General features: G+C 43.8%; 3 protein-coding genes across 3 annotated transcripts; 2 read left to right on the forward strand and 1 right to left on the reverse strand.

The window, feature by feature from the left end:
* The first annotated feature begins 255 nt into the window (after positions 1-255).
* LOC120034259 (hemoglobin subunit alpha-4-like) lies at positions 256-1,416 on the forward strand. The gene is made up of 3 exons (XM_038980764.1): positions 256-424; positions 901-1,108; positions 1,201-1,416. Exons 1-3 carry the CDS (start codon positions 330-332, stop codon positions 1,327-1,329), a joined length of 432 nt encoding a protein of 143 aa, XP_038836692.1. The 5' UTR covers positions 256-329; the 3' UTR covers positions 1,330-1,416.
* A 2,766-nt stretch (positions 1,417-4,182) lies between these two features.
* Positions 4,183-5,064, forward strand: LOC120034143 (hemoglobin subunit alpha-like). Its single transcript, XM_038980588.1, has 3 exons — positions 4,183-4,340; positions 4,543-4,750; positions 4,860-5,064. The coding sequence occupies exons 1-3, from the start codon at positions 4,246-4,248 to the stop codon at positions 4,986-4,988; spliced, it is 432 nt and encodes a 143-aa protein (XP_038836516.1). The 5' UTR covers positions 4,183-4,245; the 3' UTR covers positions 4,989-5,064.
* Positions 5,065-11,707: 6,643 nt separating this feature from the next.
* Positions 11,708-13,514, reverse strand: LOC120033988 (hemoglobin subunit beta-like). The gene is made up of 5 exons (XM_038980387.1): positions 13,379-13,514; positions 12,980-13,202; positions 12,778-12,839; positions 11,943-11,993; positions 11,708-11,771 (listed from the first exon to the last, which is right to left on the reverse strand). Exons 1-5 carry the CDS (start codon positions 13,468-13,470, stop codon positions 11,708-11,710), a joined length of 492 nt encoding a protein of 163 aa, XP_038836315.1. The 5' UTR covers positions 13,471-13,514.
* Positions 13,515-17,704: the final 4,190 nt, after the last annotated feature.

A 17,704-nucleotide genomic window follows, 5' to 3' on the forward strand; every position in this document is an offset into this window, starting at 1 on the left:
TTGAGGTATTAAGTGTTTCAAAACCCCTTTGTTATGCAATCTATATGAAATAAATGCATACATTGTTATGGCAACATTTTTACAAACGAAAGTATTATGTGCTAAGGTCATATGTTGGGCATTACACGAATTGGCTCGGTTGCATAATTATAAAGTATAAAAAACATGAATCATGTCTTGGACAAATTCCCAATCAGAGGTGGAGCCAAGATAATATCGGGGTGTGCCTTTTCTTGTGCCTCAATAAAAACAGCCTCTGAGTTTTCCACGCTCACACGCTTATATTCTTAGCATCTTCATTTAAGTGGATAAACGTACAAGACGCAGCTATGAGTCTCTCAGCCAAGGACAAAGCCAACGTGAAGGCCATCTGGGGCAAGATCCTCACTAAATCCGATGAGATTGGAGAACAGGCTCTTTCCAGGTAATTACATAACGATGTATGATAAATTCTAGACTAGGTACATGTAGGCTGTTGAAATTATTAGCACAAAATTCCTCAGTCAATTTGGAAGCTATAAATACGTGGCCTACACTCTTAGAAGAAAAGGTGCTATCTGGAACCTCATAGGGTTGTTCAGCTGTCCCCATAAGATAACTCTTTGAAGAACCCTTCTTGGTTCCAAGTAGAGAACCCTTTTGGTTCCAGGTAGAACCCCTTTGGGTTCCATGTGGAACCCTTTTCCCAGAGGGTTCTACCTGAAACACAAAAGGGTTCTACTTGGAACCAAAAAAGGCTCTAACTGGAACCAAAAAGGGTTATCCTACGGGACAGCCGAAGAACCCTTTTGGAACACCTTTTTCTAAGAGTGTTTGTCGGCGAAAATAAGGGCAGGAGCCCCGAACGAATGATTATTTAAGATGAATTTTGTCTCACCTGATTTCTAATGTCCACGACAGGATGCTTGTCGTCTACCCCCAGACCAAGGCCTACTTCTCCCACTGGGCTTCCGTGGCCCCCGGTTCCGCTCCAGTGAAGAAGCACGGCATCATCATCATGAATCAGATCGATGCCTGTGTTGGCAACTTGGACGACCTTTTTGGTTTCTTGACCAAGCTCAGTGAACTGCACGCCACCAAGCTGAGGGTGGACCCCACCAACTTCAAGGTAAGATAATTTTTAAAATAAAATAACACTAAAAAAATCTGAGTTTTTACCTGTGTGAATGTGAAATAATCTATTTCCCTTTTGCTTTGCAGATCCTGGCTCACAACCTGATTGTGGTCATTGCCGCCTACTTCCCTGCCGAATTCACCCCCGAGATCCACCTGTCCGTGGACAAGTTCCTGCAGCAACTGGCTCTGGCCCTGGCGGAGAAGTACCGCTAAACCGGAGTTCAGCTGTCAAGCTGTCATCCGATGAATAATGTCCATCCAATATTGGCACACTGACAATAAACCTAACTGAAACTCATACCGAGGTGTTTGTTGTTTGTCATTTTAATTGTCTTGCATTGTCTTGTGGTTTATATTGTAGGCTACATTTGGATTATCTTGTAGAATGGATTTGTCAAATCAAGTATAAAATAAAGTTAACAGCCTATTTCACAGTATTTCAAGGGCATTTCATAAAAATTATGCACTTCACAATAAATGTATATTTTTACTCCACCTTTGCATACACCTTGACATTAAAAAATCCCAAATTAATGTCCCTGAGACCAATATGTTGTGGCCCGACATTACTGTCCATCATGGACGTCACCAGGACCTGGCTTTCAGGGCTTTAGCCCGCTATGATTTGGGGTCAGCCCTGAATCTTTTGCGCAGCTGCAATGGTTTAAAAAAGTGTAGTCAACTGAATGCGCCACTTAGTTCATGGAGCTGTGCTTACTTGAAACCCCCGAAGTCATCCAACCATTGTAATCAGGAGTGTAGTGCTGCGGGTGCACAGCAGAGCGACGCTCTGCCACTTCTTAAAATGGTGATATGTCTCGCAAGATCACTTCATGATTGATTTGTATTCTACATAACAAACCGACTATAATAGCATGATAATGTCAGGCTACTGTTATACCAAAAACACCATGTCATTTCTTATGATAATTTAGGATGATTGTGCTGAAATGTTTTTTTTAAATTCTCATGTGGTGGCTGTGTTTACTCCGTTTGTTCTAAAATGTGATTAGTTAGGCCGGTTAGCCACCCTTACTTACATCATTCAAGAAAATCGAAATGCACATTCCCATGAAACTGATTGGGATCCAATGGTTGGCATGCATGCAGCATGGACGTTTCACCCGTACAACGTGAAGAATTATCATTATCATCGACAGTGATGATGGCCTAATTTATAATAAGGTAGGCCTAATTTAGTGTTTTAATATTTAAAAAATAGAAAATGTTCCTTTAGCCACTTACAGTATTTGTAGGCATAGGCAATCATGCAGTTTGGATGATGCGTTGTATGTAGCCTACATTCTAGAATTATTTTATACAATAGGCTTCATGATGGTATGTGTTTGTAACTGATGATTCTAGCACCGTTTTGATTGGACAGCATCACTGCGCTGCTTTGAGACAAGGAACTCAGCTTGATAAATCAAGAAATCAATCAATGTCAGATGTTTGTTTTCACTGGATCTCCGTTTGGATGTTTGGTTACAATTACACTGGGATATGTTCTCATGGTCATTAGTCTAGTAATTGAAAGCAACGCAGATCTTCTATACGCACACACGTTAGGCCTACTGTATAGTCTACCCGATGAGCTTCCCTGATGTTCTCATGAACTTTCCAATACCTTTCTGATGCATTGCCGTCATTTAGCCTACTGATGCGAATACACATTTTTACACTTTTCTCGTAGGCTAGTCACTTGACATATTTTTTACTGTTTAGAAATGTCATAAGGCCTACGTCGTCTCAACAACAATAGAGCTGAAACCACTATTGGCTTCATTGACTTACTGAGACCACTTGCTGATAGATTATTTAAAATAGTATTGTAACAGTAGGCCTACGTACACAATAACCACATATGGCATTAATGACCACAATCCATTGAATTATTAAGTGTTGATTCATTTATTTGGCCCTGGGGAGAGCACAGCGCATGGAAGAAAACACAGCGCTACAGAAAGGGGTCCTGGAAGTGATGCAGAGAAATTGGAATACATTTGCCAAATTTTATAATTAGGGTGAGTATTTGTAAAATGTGAAACTTTCTGAAAATGTTTTTTGCAGAACACCTTACAGAATCTTCTCATTGTCTAACCCCTGACACGATACCATTCTAAATAGCTTACAAACTCTTACAAAATAAAATAGAAAGGGACCACATTTTTTAAGTCCATACAGGCAAATTGGGACACCTTGATTGGCAAAGTGGGACACTTAATTCTTTATTGTAAAGAAGGATAAATTAAAGAGTATATGAGTAATTTCAATATTTTAATGATAAACTTCAATTATTCATACAAATTAAACGTATTAAAATATTATTTATTTATTTATTTTTGTGGAACATTAAGAATTATCATGTACAATAATATTTATTATTATCATTATTCCTCTTCTTCTTCTTATCATAATCATGCCTGATTATAATTATATGATGTTGCCTGTATGTAATTGTATAGACTATAAATAAAATATAATGAACTTCATGTATGTCACGTCTGCTCCCGCTCTTCCCTCCCCTGGCGCTTGAGGGCGCCAGAAAGCTTAGCATCACGCACTCCTGCCATCCATCACGCACACCTGCCTTCCCTCGTCACCCGCATCAGCGTTATTGGACTCACCTGGACTCACTTATCACCTGTTTATTTCCTCCCTTATATTTGTCAGTTCCCCAGCTCTGTTCCCCGCTGCTGCATTGATTGTTTTTTGTCTTTGTTTTCTGTTTGCTAACGCTGTTCCTGTCTTGTTCAATGTCCGTTATTTATTAAATGTTACTCCCCGTACCTGCTTCGTCTCTCCAGGGAATGTTTTATTGTCACCAGAGTCAAATACCGCAAAATGAACTTTTTTATTATGGATATGAATATAGCTAGGATTTTTTTTATGTTGGTGAGGTAATAAACTCTAACTTAATATTTGATAAGCCACAAAAAAACCTAAATATTTGATAACCAGATCTTACTCTTGGATTTTGACCAAGATGGTTGCAGTGTAGGGGGAGTGTACCCTAGTAGCTGGGCGTGTCTGCCGCTCTACTGTAATATAAAGGGACCTAGTTGTATAGGCAGTCATCTTCAGTTCATTTCTCGTAGATTTAACACACGTCAATCAATAAGGAGCAAAATGAGTCTGACAGCAAAGGACAAATCTGTGGTGAAGGCCTTCTGGGGCAAGATTAGTGGAAAGGCAGATGTCATCGGCGCTGAGGCTTTGGGAAGGTAAGCCTTGTTAATGAAAGAATGATGAGAATGGTTGTGTTTAACCTGCTGACAGCGGCCTATGTGCATTTGAACATTAAGTCAACTACTTTCATTACATTGTAGACAGACGATGGGAGAAAAACGATATGCGTAAAGCTTAGAAGTTCAGCATCTAATACAAAAGCCTATAATAGGAACTATTCTGTACCTTCCTTTGCAGGATGCTGACTGCTTACCCCCAGACCAAGACCTACTTCTCCCACTGGGCAGACCTGAGCCCCGGCTCTGCCCCAGTCAAGAAGCATGGAGGCGTCATCATGGGTGCAATTGGTAATGCCGTCGGACTGATGGACAACCTCGTGGGTGGACTGAGTGCTCTCAGCGATCTGCACGCCTTCAAGCTGCGCGTTGACCCTGGAAACTTCAAGGTTTGCCCCCAGATAACCTATTGTCTTTATATTGATCACTCTCGACATCAACTCTGTCTGTTGCTATGGCTTAATCCTTCAATATTAACTTTGAAAATATACTTTTCAGATTCTGTCCCACAACATCCTTGTGACCCTGGCTATTCACTTCCCTGGGGATTTCACTCCCGAAGTGCACATTGCTGTGGATAAATTCCTTGCAGCCTTGTCCGCTGCCCTGGCTGACAAATACAGATAAGACCATCATGCAAGTCCAAAATTGGACTCCAGTTCCCGCTCTGTTGTTATCACAAAATAAACAGGCAATGAATGAAGTTATGTCCTCTGTGTCCTTATTCCACCACAGTTCACCATCAAAGTCATATTTGAATTTCATCACTATCACATCTAGATTGAATACATTGAATGAAGAAAAGAATGGATTAAGTACTAAATAGTGCTTTGGGCGCACCATCCACTAGCTCACTATGTTCTTCTCCATAACTTTGGATAGCCTATCTAATACGTGTAACATGAATTTTGCTGACCTCATTTAATATTTGATGAATATGGAGTAGTTCCAGATAGGGGTTGGTAAACTGAATGGGCTATAGGAAGACGGTAGAGGCACAATGAAAACCTATTCAGAGATTAACAAATATGTATTTTAAAAACTTTTAAAAACGACCATGTAATTTGCAGCAAGATACTTAATAGAATAGGCTATTTTGTATTTTCAATGCAGTGAATTTGGTTGGGGAAGTGAAATCGACTTTGAAAAACGAACACGTTGCGTTTTTCTGTATATACCACACACTCACTCTGGAAGTTCCGTGCCTCGACTTTCAACCAAAACACCTTTCGGCACCGTGGAATTTTGTAGTTTATTTTGATACTTTAGTATTTTGTATTTTTTTATTATTTTGTAATAAAGTTTCCTTGCATCTCTGAACCTAAATGTATGTAAGTTAAATGGTTTTACTATTTCGTACAAACGTGTATTTTTTTTATACATTTGTGGAGATTTAGTCTCGTAAACCTACTAGTAGGATAATCTCTCGGCCTTTTGTTGCACGCTCTTGTTTCTGATCGTTTTAACGCGCAGGCTTGGTTTAACCCGCAGGTTAGGCGCAGACGTAGCCTAACATATGGGGGAAAAGATTACACATGAGTATGTAAATTCATATGCAGTTTTGTACCGCAAACTTTGTTTGATGGGACTACGTGAATTGATGCAATAATTCTTGGAACATTATTTTGTGTGACTCACCATCATCGGATTTGTCCTAAAGATGGTTCATCTATCAGTGGCAGAATCCCCTCCCAAAGTGTGGCGCTCAAAACTGAATGACGGGATGCCACTGGTGTTACTCAATGTGTTTAAGGTCCAATGCAGCCGTTTTTATCTCAATATCAAATCATTTCTGAGTAACAATTAAGTAGGCTATCCAAAAAAAGCTTCTTAGCCAAGAGACATTTCTCAAGTAGGAACGTTGCTTGGACTGTGAGAGTGGTCTGAGTGGAGAGGGGAAAACTTAAAACAAGCTTTTATTTGCAAAACTCCATCCCATGAAAACAGGCAGGAATTTCAGGCAGTCTTTTCAAACCACTCTTACACTAAAAGGGCATTACCATAATTTTCACAATTTCACATTATTATTCCCACCTCATAGTGTGGAAATATATAAAACGCAGGGAAAATCACGTTGACTGCACTAAAATTATTTATATGATTTGGGTATGACCTTTAAAAATGTACTTAAACTGATTTAGGCTACATGGGGTTTTAATCCAAAAACGGTAAAAGCATTTCTTGACAGTGGATTGCAGTAATTATTTTGTAAGGAAACCAATATCTAAAAACAAAGAATATAAATATCTAAATATATTTAGGCTTATATATCCCTTTAAAATTCGCTAATATTTGTCCACGTTTTATGAAATCATTTTGATTTCAAACTGGAAGATATGTAGCCCTAGGTTTAGGCCTGTATCACTCATTTGAACCCTCTGAAGGCCTAACTACACTCTAAAAATAAAAGGTTCCTGAAGTACCCTTTAAGGTTTCTTCAAATTGAAACTGTTGGGGAACCCCTATAAGTTCTTCGAAGAACACTTTAAAAGGGTTCTTCAAAGAACCCCTTTTAATGGATCCTCAAATAACCTTTTGGGGTACATTCTTGAACTACCGCCCCTCCCCAGTTATTATTCTCAATAATAATATCCATAACAACACAATATTTTAGTTCTCAGTGTTTGATGATAGTGGCAAAGCAGAATAAAAAAAATCTAAATATGAGAAACTCTCAGCAGTGCCCCAAGTCCAATAGATATAACCTCTGGGCACTGAAAATGGCCCCCAAAAGGTTCTTCCAAGAACCCCATAAGAGGTGGGGTTCATCGAGGAACCTCTAGTTGGTGGGGGTTCGTGCAGGAACCTAACTGCCCAACTGAAACATTTGGATTTGAAAGGGCAGCAGGTGCCGGCACTTATCTGAAAAATGTAAAGATCCTCAATTTAAGGTAAGGTTTGTCCCTTGTATGACCTAAATGTATATTGTTTTATGATGAGCTAGCTTTTCATATATGTGCAAATCTTTCTAAAACAGAAAATGGACGCAATTCATTGGATACCAATCAACAAAGAGGTAAGAATATGTAGGCTATAAGAATATGTTGAAGGCTTGGGTGCAGATTGTAAGGGTGCGAACTAGCGGCAGAGTAGTCAGACGCAGGAGAGAAATAGCTATTTCCAACGGCGCAGTTTATTAACAAAACCCACCAGAAAACAGAATAAATCAAATAAATGGGTACATAACCCAACGCACACCAGGACAGACGTGCACTTACAATAAACAATCACCGACAAGGACATGGGGGAACAGAGGGTTAAATACACATGTAATTGATGGGATTGGAACCAGGTGTGATGGAAGACAAAACCAAAGGAAAATGAAAAGAGGATCAGTGATGGCTTGAAGGTCGGTGACTTCGAACGCCGCCCGAACAAGGAGAGGGACCAACTTCGGGCAGAAGTCGTGACAGTACCCCCCCGGCGCGGCTCCAGCTGCGCGTCGATACCGGCCTCGGGGACGACCCGGAGGGCGAGGCAAAGGGCGATCCGGACGAAGATGGTGGAACTCCTGCAGCATAGATGGGTCCAACACGTCCTCGACCAGAACCTCTCCTCCGGACCGTACCCCTCCCACTCCACGAGATACTGAAGGCCCCTCGCCCGGCGCCTCGAATCCAGTATGGAGCGAACGGAGTACGCCGGGGGCCCCCCGTTGTTCAGAGGGGGCGGAGGAACCTGGAGCGGGCCAGCCACCACCGGCCTGAGGAGAGACACATGGAACGAGGGGTTAATACGGTAATCGGGTGGAAGCTGTAACAAACCTTGTTCACTCTCCTCGGGACTTATAATGGCCCCACAAACCGTGGACCCAGCTTCCGGCAGGGCAGGCGGAGGGGCAGATTTCGGGACGAGAGCCAGACCCGGTCCCCCGGTGCAAACACCGGGGTCTCACTGCGGTGGCGATCTGCATTCCTCTTTTGGCGCGTCACGGCCTGCTGAAGGTGTACACGTACGGCTTCCCAATTCTCCTCTGCGTTCCTGAACCAGTCGTCCACCACAGGAACCTCGGTCTGACCCTGATGCCAAGGCGCCAGAACCGGCTGGTACCCCAGTACGCACTGGAAAGGAGAGAGGTTAGTGGAGGAGTGGCGGAGCGAGTTCTGTGCCATCTCGGCCCAGGGCACGAATGCCGCCCACTCCCCCGGCCGGTCCTGGCAATAGGACCGCAAAAACATCCCCACATCCTGGTTCACTCTCTCCACCTGCCCATTACTCTCAGGGTGCAACCCTGAAGTAAGGCTGATCGAGACCCCCAGACGCTCCATGAACGCCTTCCAGACCCTAGACGTGAACTGGGGACCCCGATCAGACACTATATCCTCAGGCACCCCGTAGTGCCGGAAGACGTGTGTAAACAAGGCCTCCGCAGTCTGTAGGGCTGTAGGGAGACCGGGCAGAGGGAGGAGACGACAGGACTTAGAGAAACGATCCACAACGACCAAGATCGCGGTGTTACATTGTGAGAGTGGAAGATCAGTCAGAAAATCCACCGACAGGTGCGACCAAGGCTGCTGCGGAACGGGTAAGGGGTGTAGCTTACCTCTGGGCAGGTGCCTAGGAACCTTACACTGGGCGCACACCGAGCAGGAGGAAACAAACCCTCACGTCCTTAGCCAAGGTAGGCCATCAGTACCTCCTGCTCAAACAGCGCACTGTCCGACCGATCCCAGGATGACCAGAGGATGGTGACGTGTGGGCCCAATAGATCAACCGGTCACAAACAGCAGACGGGACGTACAGACGCCCAACGGGACACTGGACGGGAGCGGGCTCTGCACGTAATGCCTGCTCAATGTCCGTGTCCAGCTCCCACACTACCGGCGCCACCAGGCAAGAAGCGGGGAGTATGGGAGTGGGATCCATGGGCCGCTCCTCTGTGTCATACAGCCAGGACAATGCGTCTGCCTTCACGTTCTGGGAGCCTGGTCTGTAAGACAGGGTAAACACAAAACTGGTGAAAAACATGGCCCACCTTGCCTGACGAGGGTTCAGTCTCCTCGCTGCCCAGATGTACTCCAGATTGCGGTGGTCAGTCCAGATGAGAAAAGGGTGTCTAGCCCCCTCAAGCCAATGTCTCCACACCTTCAAGGCCTTGACGACAGCCAACAACTCCCGGTCCCCCACGTCATAGTTTCGCTCCGCCAGGCTGAGCTTCTTCGAGAAGAAGGCACAGGGGCAGAGCTTCGGTGGCATACCCGAGCGCTGAGAGAGCACAGCTCCTATCCCAGCCTCGGATGCGTCCACCTCCACTATGAACGCCAAAGAGGGATCCGTATGGGCCAGCACGGGAGCCGAGGTCAAAAGAGCCCTCAGGTGACTAAAAGCCCTGTCCGCCTCAGCTGACCACTGCAAGCGCACCGGGCCCCCCTTCAGCAGTGAGGTAATGGGAGCCGCTACCTGACCAAAACCCCGGATAAACCTCCGGTAGTAGTTGGCAAACCCTAAGAACCGCTGCACCTCCTTTACCGTGGTGGGAGTCGGCCAATTACGCGCGGCTGCAATGCGGTCACTCTCCATCCCTGAGGTGGAAATGCGATACCCTAGGAAGGAGACGGACTGTTGGAAGAACAGGCATTTCTCAGCCTTGACGTACAGGTCATGCTCCAACAGATGACCAAGCACTTTGTGCACCAGGGACACATGCTCTGCGCGTGTAGCGGAGTATATCAAAATGTCATCAATATACACCACTACACCCTGCCCGTGCAGGTCCCTGAAAATCTTGTCTACAAAGGCTTGGAAGATTGATGGCGCATTCATCAACCCGTACGGCATGACGAGGTACTCAGTGCCCAGAGGTGGTACTGAAAGCCGTCTTCCACTCGTCTCCCTCTCGGATGCACACCAGGTTGTTAGCGCTCCTGAGATCTAGTTTAGTGAAGAAGCGCACCCCGTGCATTGACTCGCTGTGACTATGAGCAGTAGTGTGTAACTATTCCTCACAGTGATCTGATTCAGACATCGATAGTCAAAACACAGGCGCAGACCTCCCTCCTTCACAAAAAATAAACTCGAGGTGGCGGGTGAAGTGGAGGACAGAATGGACCCCTGACGCAGGGATTCGGAGACATATGTTTCCATAGCCTCCGTCTCTGCCTGTGAGAGGGGATATATGTGACTCCTGGGAAGTGTAGCGTCTACCAGGAGATCTTTCGCACAATCGCCCCGTCGTTGAGGTTGGTAATTGAGTCGCCTTCTTTTTGGAGAAGGCTAGAGCCAAATCGACATATTCAGGGGGAATGCGCACGGTGTAGACCTGGTCTGGACTCTCCACCGTAGTAGCACCAACGGAAACCCTTAAACACCTACCTGAGCACTCTCGCGACCACCCCGTGAGAGCCCTCTGTGGCCAAGAAACAGTGGGGTTATGACAAGCTAACCAGGGTAAGTCCAGCACCACGGGAAACGCAGGAGAGTCAATAAGGAAGAGACTAATTCTCTGTGTGACCCCCCCTGCGTCACCATGCCCAAAGGAGCGGTGACCTCCCTAATCAACCCTGACCCTAATGGTTGACTATCTAAGGCGTGAACAGGGAAGGGCACATCCACGGGAACAATGGGGATCCCTAAACTATGGGCTAACGCTCTATCAATAAAATTCCCAGCCACGCCTGAATCGACGAGCGTCTTATGCGGGGAAAACTCAGGGAAAGTGACAAACAAACATATGTGCAACAGAGGGCTCTGGGTGAGAATGGTGCCGGCTCACCTGGGGTGACGCCAGAGCGCCCTGCCTGCTGCCTCGATCCCCAGAGGAACCAACCCGGCACGACCAGCAGTGTGACCTCTGCAGCCACAGATGGTGCACGAGCTGGAACCCCCTCCGGTCTCCCTGCGCACCGCCCCTCCCAGCTCCATGGGTATTGGAGAGGGGGTGCGGGAGGATGGAACCACCAGACCCTGATCTGAACGTCCGCGGTTAGCCAGCAGGTTGTTCAGCCGGATGGACAGTTCCACCAGCTGGTCGAACGTGAGGGTGGTGTCTCTGCAGGCCAACTCCCGACGGACGTCCTCATGCAGACTGCAGCGGTAATGGTAGATCAGGGCCCTGTTGTTCCATCTCGCGCCGGCAGCCAGGGTCCTAAACTCCAGGGCGAACTCCTGGGCACTCCTCGTCTCCTGCCTCAGATGGAAGAGGCGTTCACCTGCCGCTCTACCCTCGGGCGGGTGGTCGAAGACTGCCCGGAAACGGCCGGTGAACTCTTCAAACTGGTCCAACGCCGCATCTCCCTCTCTCCACACGGCGTTGGCCCACTCCAGCTTTCCTGGTGAGGCACGAGACGAGGGCGGACACCCTTTCACGGCCTGACGGAGCCGGGTGGATGGTGACCAGGTTAATTGTATCAGGAACCCCTGGCAGTCGCAGCCTTCCCGTCGTACTCCTGGGGCAAGGAGAGACGAATCCCACTGGGTCCAGGCGGAAGAGGGGCGCTCAGGAGAGATCCCGGTTGTGCTGGTGGAGGCGCTGGAAGAACTCCGTCTCGCCCAGCGGTCCATTGTCCGGACAACGCGGTCCATGGCGGTGAAGCATTGCTGCATGCTCCTGGACGCGCTCCTCCACCCCTATACCCGGGGTACCTGCTCCTGCTGACTCCATAGTTTGAGTCGGTGATTCTGTAAGGGTGCGAACTGGCGGCAGAGAAGTCAGACGCATGAGAGAAATAACTGTTTCCAACGGCGCAGTTTATTAACAAAACCCACCGTAAAACAGAATAAATAAAATAAATGGGTACATAACCCAGTGCACACCAGAACAGCCGTGCACAAGCACTTACAATAAACAATCACCAACAAGGACATGAGGGAACAAAGGGTTAAATACACAACATGTAATTGATGGGATTGGAACCAGGTGTGATGGAAGATGAGACAAAACCAAAGGAAAATTAAAAGAGGATCAGTGATGGCTTGAAGGTCGGTGACTTCGACCGCCGAACAAGGAGAGGGACCAACTTCGGCGGAAGTCGTGACACAGATGGCGGAACTGCTCACTTTTGTGTCTGCAGGTATACAGACAAGGAGGCATACAAAGGTATGTCAATTGGTATTAGTATGTTATGCAGATCACATCTGCCATCCTCTTTCCTTACCTCATCAATGAATATCCCATCAATGAATATCCCATCAATGAATATCCCATCAATGAATATCCCATCAATGAATATCCCATCAATGAATATCCCATCAATGAATATCCCATCAATGAATATCCCATCAATGAATATCCCATAGGCCTCTAGATTATGGACAAAGTATGTATATGAAAACCATAATCAAAACAGTTTTTTTCATTCACATTCCCCAATTTTTAGAGTGAAGAAACCTTGTGCCATCAGTACAGGAGAGCGTTTTCCATAAACAATACTTCAAAAAGATAAATGCTTTTAAATGTAGCGCTTCCAGCCTAACAGACTGGAGTTCTGAGCTTGGACCGAGCTTGGCGGCCACGCACACGGTGATGCAGTCGGCGAGGAGCTGTGGAGAGTGGACGGTAAAGGAACCAGATGGAGAATGTAATATTGGAATAAGCTTTACGTCGGCTCATAACGCTATTTAATTTTTTTAGACGATTTATTTTTGTATTTTGTTTCAGTTTGCTAAAGTGTAATACTCACCCTGAAGTTATCGGGATCCACGTGCAGTTTCTCGGAGTGCATCACACTCAGTGCAGTATAGGTGTTCTTGATGTCATCCAGGTTCTGCACAGCTCTGTCCAGTCCGTGCATCACGGTCTTTCCGTGCTTGGCCACGGCGGGGTTACCCATGATGGCAGCGGGTGTGGACAGGTTGCCGAAGGTGCTAAAGTGTCTCTGAGTCCATGGAGACACGATCAGAAGTCTAAAAATAAATAAAACAGGCTGCCATTAAAATTATACTTCACAATCAATATGGTCTGTATCGCACCAAAGGTGAACACCGCGGTTTCCAACTACGCAATTAGTGCTAAATAGTCTAGGTAGCCTATTATCGTGTTATCATTAAATAATATCTTCATAAATATTATAAGAATGTACCTGGCCAGGGCCTGGGGTCCGATCTCATCCACGCTGATCTTTCCCCACAGGCCTACGATGGCACTGCGCTCAGCATCTGTCCAGTCGACCATGTTGACGTTTGTTTGTGGCTTTTCGTTGGTACTTGCAAAATGTTACAAGGGACCCCTGAGCTTTTTGTCTCCTGCGACGTCCAATTTATTGATGTTCAGTATCTCCGCCCTGATCAGAACACAGAAAATGATTGGATGAATGTCTTGAGGGGGCAAGGTTCTCGAGTGCGTCACATATCGTCATTGTGTCAACTTCATCCCACCTTTAAAGATAATGCTTGGTCATTTATTACGGATGGAATAAACAAGTCATGATTAGCCTTCATCGGCATTTGTCAAAATGTAGTTATTGACATAGCCTTGTTCTATTCAATGTTCTCTACATACTACATATAATTCTTAATACCACAATTCATATCGTTTTAAGTTCAAAATAATATCTGACACCATTCAACCCAATGAAGGTTCAGAACTTTAATGCCAATTATCTCAGGAAAAAAACTTATTTAGCCCTACATTTTATTTTTATTTATCGTTGAAATATTCACAATGAATTGCAATATTATCTTTATTAAATGCGAATTATTTATGTGTTTATTTAGGGAGAAGCGTAGATTGGGAGTAAACTATTAAAGAAAGAGCATGACTCAATGTGTTTTATCTTCATATTCAGACAAACTCACCCATTTGAAAGTTCCATATTTCTGGTCTTTTTGAATGATTAATCGAAATGTCAGTTGGTGACGAGTCGTTTTATAGGCCTTCATCAGGGGAATTGATACGTTCTAACTGGACACTATTCAATGTGGATGTTAGCCTATTTCATTCAATGAAACTACAGCTTTTTGTTTAACTCCACTGAAATACAATGCACGTAACCTATATATTGTTACAATGTTTAGTGATAGGCCTTTGTAAAAAATGATCATATGTAAATCTGAAATGTCATAGAGTAAAAATTGTAAGTCAGAGAACTTTGGGGTAAAATGTTGACAGTGTGTATTTGAGCCTATTAACTTCTCTGGGATAGTTGAGAAGGTAGCGTCCCACTTGGCCAAAATCCAGAAAAAATGTAACGCGCCAAATTCAAATATATTACTATAAAAATCTATCTTTCATGAAATCACGCATGAAAGATACCAAATTAAAGCTACACATGTTGTGAATCCAGCCAATTTGTCTGATTTCAAAAAGGATTTACGGGGAAAGCACACCAAACGATTATGTTAGCTCAGTACATAGCCACAGAAAAACACAGCCATTTTCCCAGCAAAAGATAGTAGTCACAAAAAGCAGAAATAAAGATCAAATTAATCACTATCCTTTGATGATCTTCATCAGATGACACTCATAGGACATCATGTTACACAATACATTTATGTTTTGTTCGATAATGTGCATATTTATATCCACAAATCTCGGTTTACATTGGCGCCATGTTCAGAAATGCCTCCAAAATATCCGGAGTAATTGCAGAGAGCCACGTCAAATAACAGAAATACTCATCATAAACTTTGATGAAAGATAAATGTTTTACACAGAATTAAAGATACACTTGTTCTTAATGCAACCGCTGTCAGATTTTTAAAAAAACACATGAGTTCTGTTATACTCACAGACATCATTCAAACAGTTTTAGAAACTTCAGAGTGTTTTATATCCAATAGTAATAATAATATGCATATATTAGTATCTGGGACAGAGTAGGAGGCAGTTCACTATGGGCACGCAATTCATCCAAAAGTGAAAATGCTGCCCCCTATATCAATTAACACAAAAACGATGTTTCAAGTCAGAATTAGGCAGGTCTAATGCACCAAAAAATTAAATGATTGCCTACTTCATCCATATTTTATTTTATTTAGCAAAAAAAGTAGTGTGTAGTTCCAGTAGTTAGCTGCTACATGGGGGAAAAAGTAGTTAACTACTGAAAACCCTAACTCGATTTCAATGTAGTTCAACTCCCACCAAGCTACTGCAAAATGTAGTTAAATTACTAGTTGAACTACCAGGCACCAGGCACACAGTGGCAAGAGTATATTGTGAAATGTTATATAATGATGTTCATTAGAGTTGTCACGCGTGATAAATGGGACACTAAACGCTCACAGGCTATAATTACAGGTGGATATTGTGTTCATACAGGAATTTAACAGACACAGAGGCACTGAAATTTAGAGGAGGCTGGGTTGCAGAAAGTTATCATAGCTCATTTAATTTCAAACAAAATGGGGTAATTATTCTGATATGCAAAATACTTAATTTTGTAATGTTGAGGCAACACTGATGAGTTTAGCAGGCTTATCTGCTTTGAGGCTTTTATAAATGGGATTAAGGTAGTGTTATGCAACATATATGCTCCCAACAAGGACCCTGATTTTAATCATGAGGTCAAAGTTATACTGGGAAATATGGAGGGGCAGATTGTCCTTGCTGGAGACATCAACCAAGTGATGGACAATATGATTGATAAAAGTACATTTACAGGTAACTCCATGCCAAAGGATAGACTTGCAATACATATGCTAGCAGAGTATATGGGCCTTATGAAACTGCACTATGACTAAAAACAAGACGGACATGTCGCTGTGCATGTTCAGTTAGCTGATCTCTAGAGAACAGTTTGTAGCGGTATTAATTAGAGAAAGGTAAAGAAGATTTTGTTCGGGCGCCAGGCAGGTATTAACCCTGCCGAAAGGAAAATAGTAGAACAGCGAGAGTACCACTACCAGACCCACACACATCAACAGAAGAGACTGCCTAGAGTGTAGCCTGTTGACCAGATAGCCAGCGGAGAGAAAAAAAGAATACACATCCTATAGATCCCACATCACATCAGTCCTTCCACAATTCTTGGTAACCCCACCAAACATACCTCATAACAATAATGGCAGAGCAAATAAACAGCAACTTCATACAATAATGAATGAACCCAGTCATCACACAGAGGATTTGCAATAGTTTGTATTTTCTTCCTGGGAAGGAGTGCAGAGGGTATGAATGTGTGGTGTTCATATACACACTAGTCCAGCTCCAATGAAACTTCAATGTACTTAGGAAATAGAGTCGGTTTCAGTGTAAAGCACTGGAACATAGCGTGAAGAGAAAGAGAGAAAGAGAACAAGAGAGGGCTTAGCTGTGGTCTTGAGGGTGCAGGTATCCGGTCTGACTGTCCGATGGTATGTTGGGTTGTAGTTGAACGCTTCGCAACAAATGTTGCTACTAATCCATTTGATCCATAACCATCGCGGTCCCAAATGAGAACAACCACGTCGTCGAGCGATCACACCGAGGATTGATCCAAAAAACTGTACAACCACATACGGGGAAGACAAACAAAAAAAACCTCTGCAGCATAGCACACACAAACCAAACTGTCGCGCCAACAAGAGCTCTCCCCAATAGAGCTTAACGAGCTCTTTTATCTCCTCCTTCCTACTGCTCATGCGCTCTTAAAGTGGCAGCGCACTTAAGTGCAGGATTTCGCCACAAGTTTTTGCACCCGGTTTGATTGGATAATATTGTGTTTATTTGTTTGATGGATAGGATGATTCAAGAGTTTGGAGATATGGAGATTAGTCCATCCTAATGATAGAGAATATACTTTTTTCTCCCACTGTCATAAGACACACTCCAGAATAGATTTCTTCTTGATATCTAATTTCATGGTTAATAATGTGTTTGATTGCAAGATTGGGCCCATTGCCCTCGCAGATCATGCTGTTGTAGAGTTACATATTGATATAAACTCCTACATTTGTAGAAGGGTAGATTTAGTCTCAACACCATGCTGTTACAAGATGAGATATTTATCCAATCACTAGCAGATGATCTTAGATCCTTTTTTGAGATCAACATAGGCTCAACTGAAAATATTTCCACAGTATGATAAACCTCTAAAGCATATATTAAAGGGAAAATAATAGCACATGCATCCAAAAAGAAGAGTGAAGGGGCTAAAGCAGTAAAAATATTAGAAACTGAGATATGTGATTTGGAAAGGGATTTGGCAAGACATTTCACAGATAGCACATTTCAAACTGCCTGCAAATTGAAATTTCAGTTGCATGAAATGTATAACAAAAAGGCAGAATGTGCACTATTTAGACAGAACCAGTTTTTATGAGGGAGATGAGAAGACAGGCAGGCTACTAGCAAGACAACTAAAAATGCAGAACAATGCAAATCATTTGTAAAAATTCAAATAACTTCACAGATCTTCATTGTAAAGGGTTTAAACACTGTTTCCCATGCTTGTTCAATGAACCATAAACAATTAATGAGCATGCACCTG

This window comes from Salvelinus namaycush, chromosome 41, assembly GCF_016432855.1.
Source record: "Salvelinus namaycush isolate Seneca chromosome 41, SaNama_1.0, whole genome shotgun sequence".
Taxonomy (NCBI): Eukaryota; Metazoa; Chordata; class Actinopteri; order Salmoniformes; family Salmonidae; genus Salvelinus; species Salvelinus namaycush.

Excerpts from the sequence above, each read along its gene's own strand:
- LOC120034259 (XM_038980764.1), top strand. The coding sequence starts at position 330 with ATGAGTCTCTCAGCCAAGGACAAAGCCAACGTGAAGGCCATCTGGGGC. Across the intron at positions 425-900 it reads GGAGAACAGGCTCTTTCCAG|GATGCTTGTCGTCTACCCCC; the intron begins GTAATTACATAA and ends TGTCCACGACAG. Across the intron at positions 1,109-1,200 it reads TGGACCCCACCAACTTCAAG|ATCCTGGCTCACAACCTGAT; the intron begins GTAAGATAATTT and ends TTTGCTTTGCAG.
- LOC120034143 (XM_038980588.1), top strand. The coding sequence starts at position 4,246 with ATGAGTCTGACAGCAAAGGACAAATCTGTGGTGAAGGCCTTCTGGGGC. Across the intron at positions 4,341-4,542 it reads GGCGCTGAGGCTTTGGGAAG|GATGCTGACTGCTTACCCCC; the intron begins GTAAGCCTTGTT and ends CTTCCTTTGCAG. Across the intron at positions 4,751-4,859 it reads TTGACCCTGGAAACTTCAAG|ATTCTGTCCCACAACATCCT; the intron begins GTTTGCCCCCAG and ends TATACTTTTCAG.
- LOC120033988 (XM_038980387.1), bottom strand. The coding sequence starts at position 13,470 with ATGGTCGACTGGACAGATGCTGAGCGCAGTGCCATCGTAGGCCTGTGG. Across the intron at positions 13,203-13,378 it reads GGACCCCAGGCCCTGGCCAG|ACTTCTGATCGTGTCTCCAT; the intron begins GTACATTCTTAT and ends ATTTATTTTTAG. Across the intron at positions 11,772-11,942 it reads TATGGAGTCAGCAGGAGCAG|TGGGATTCGTCTCTCCTTGC; the intron begins GTACCCCGGGTA and ends GCCTGGACCCAG.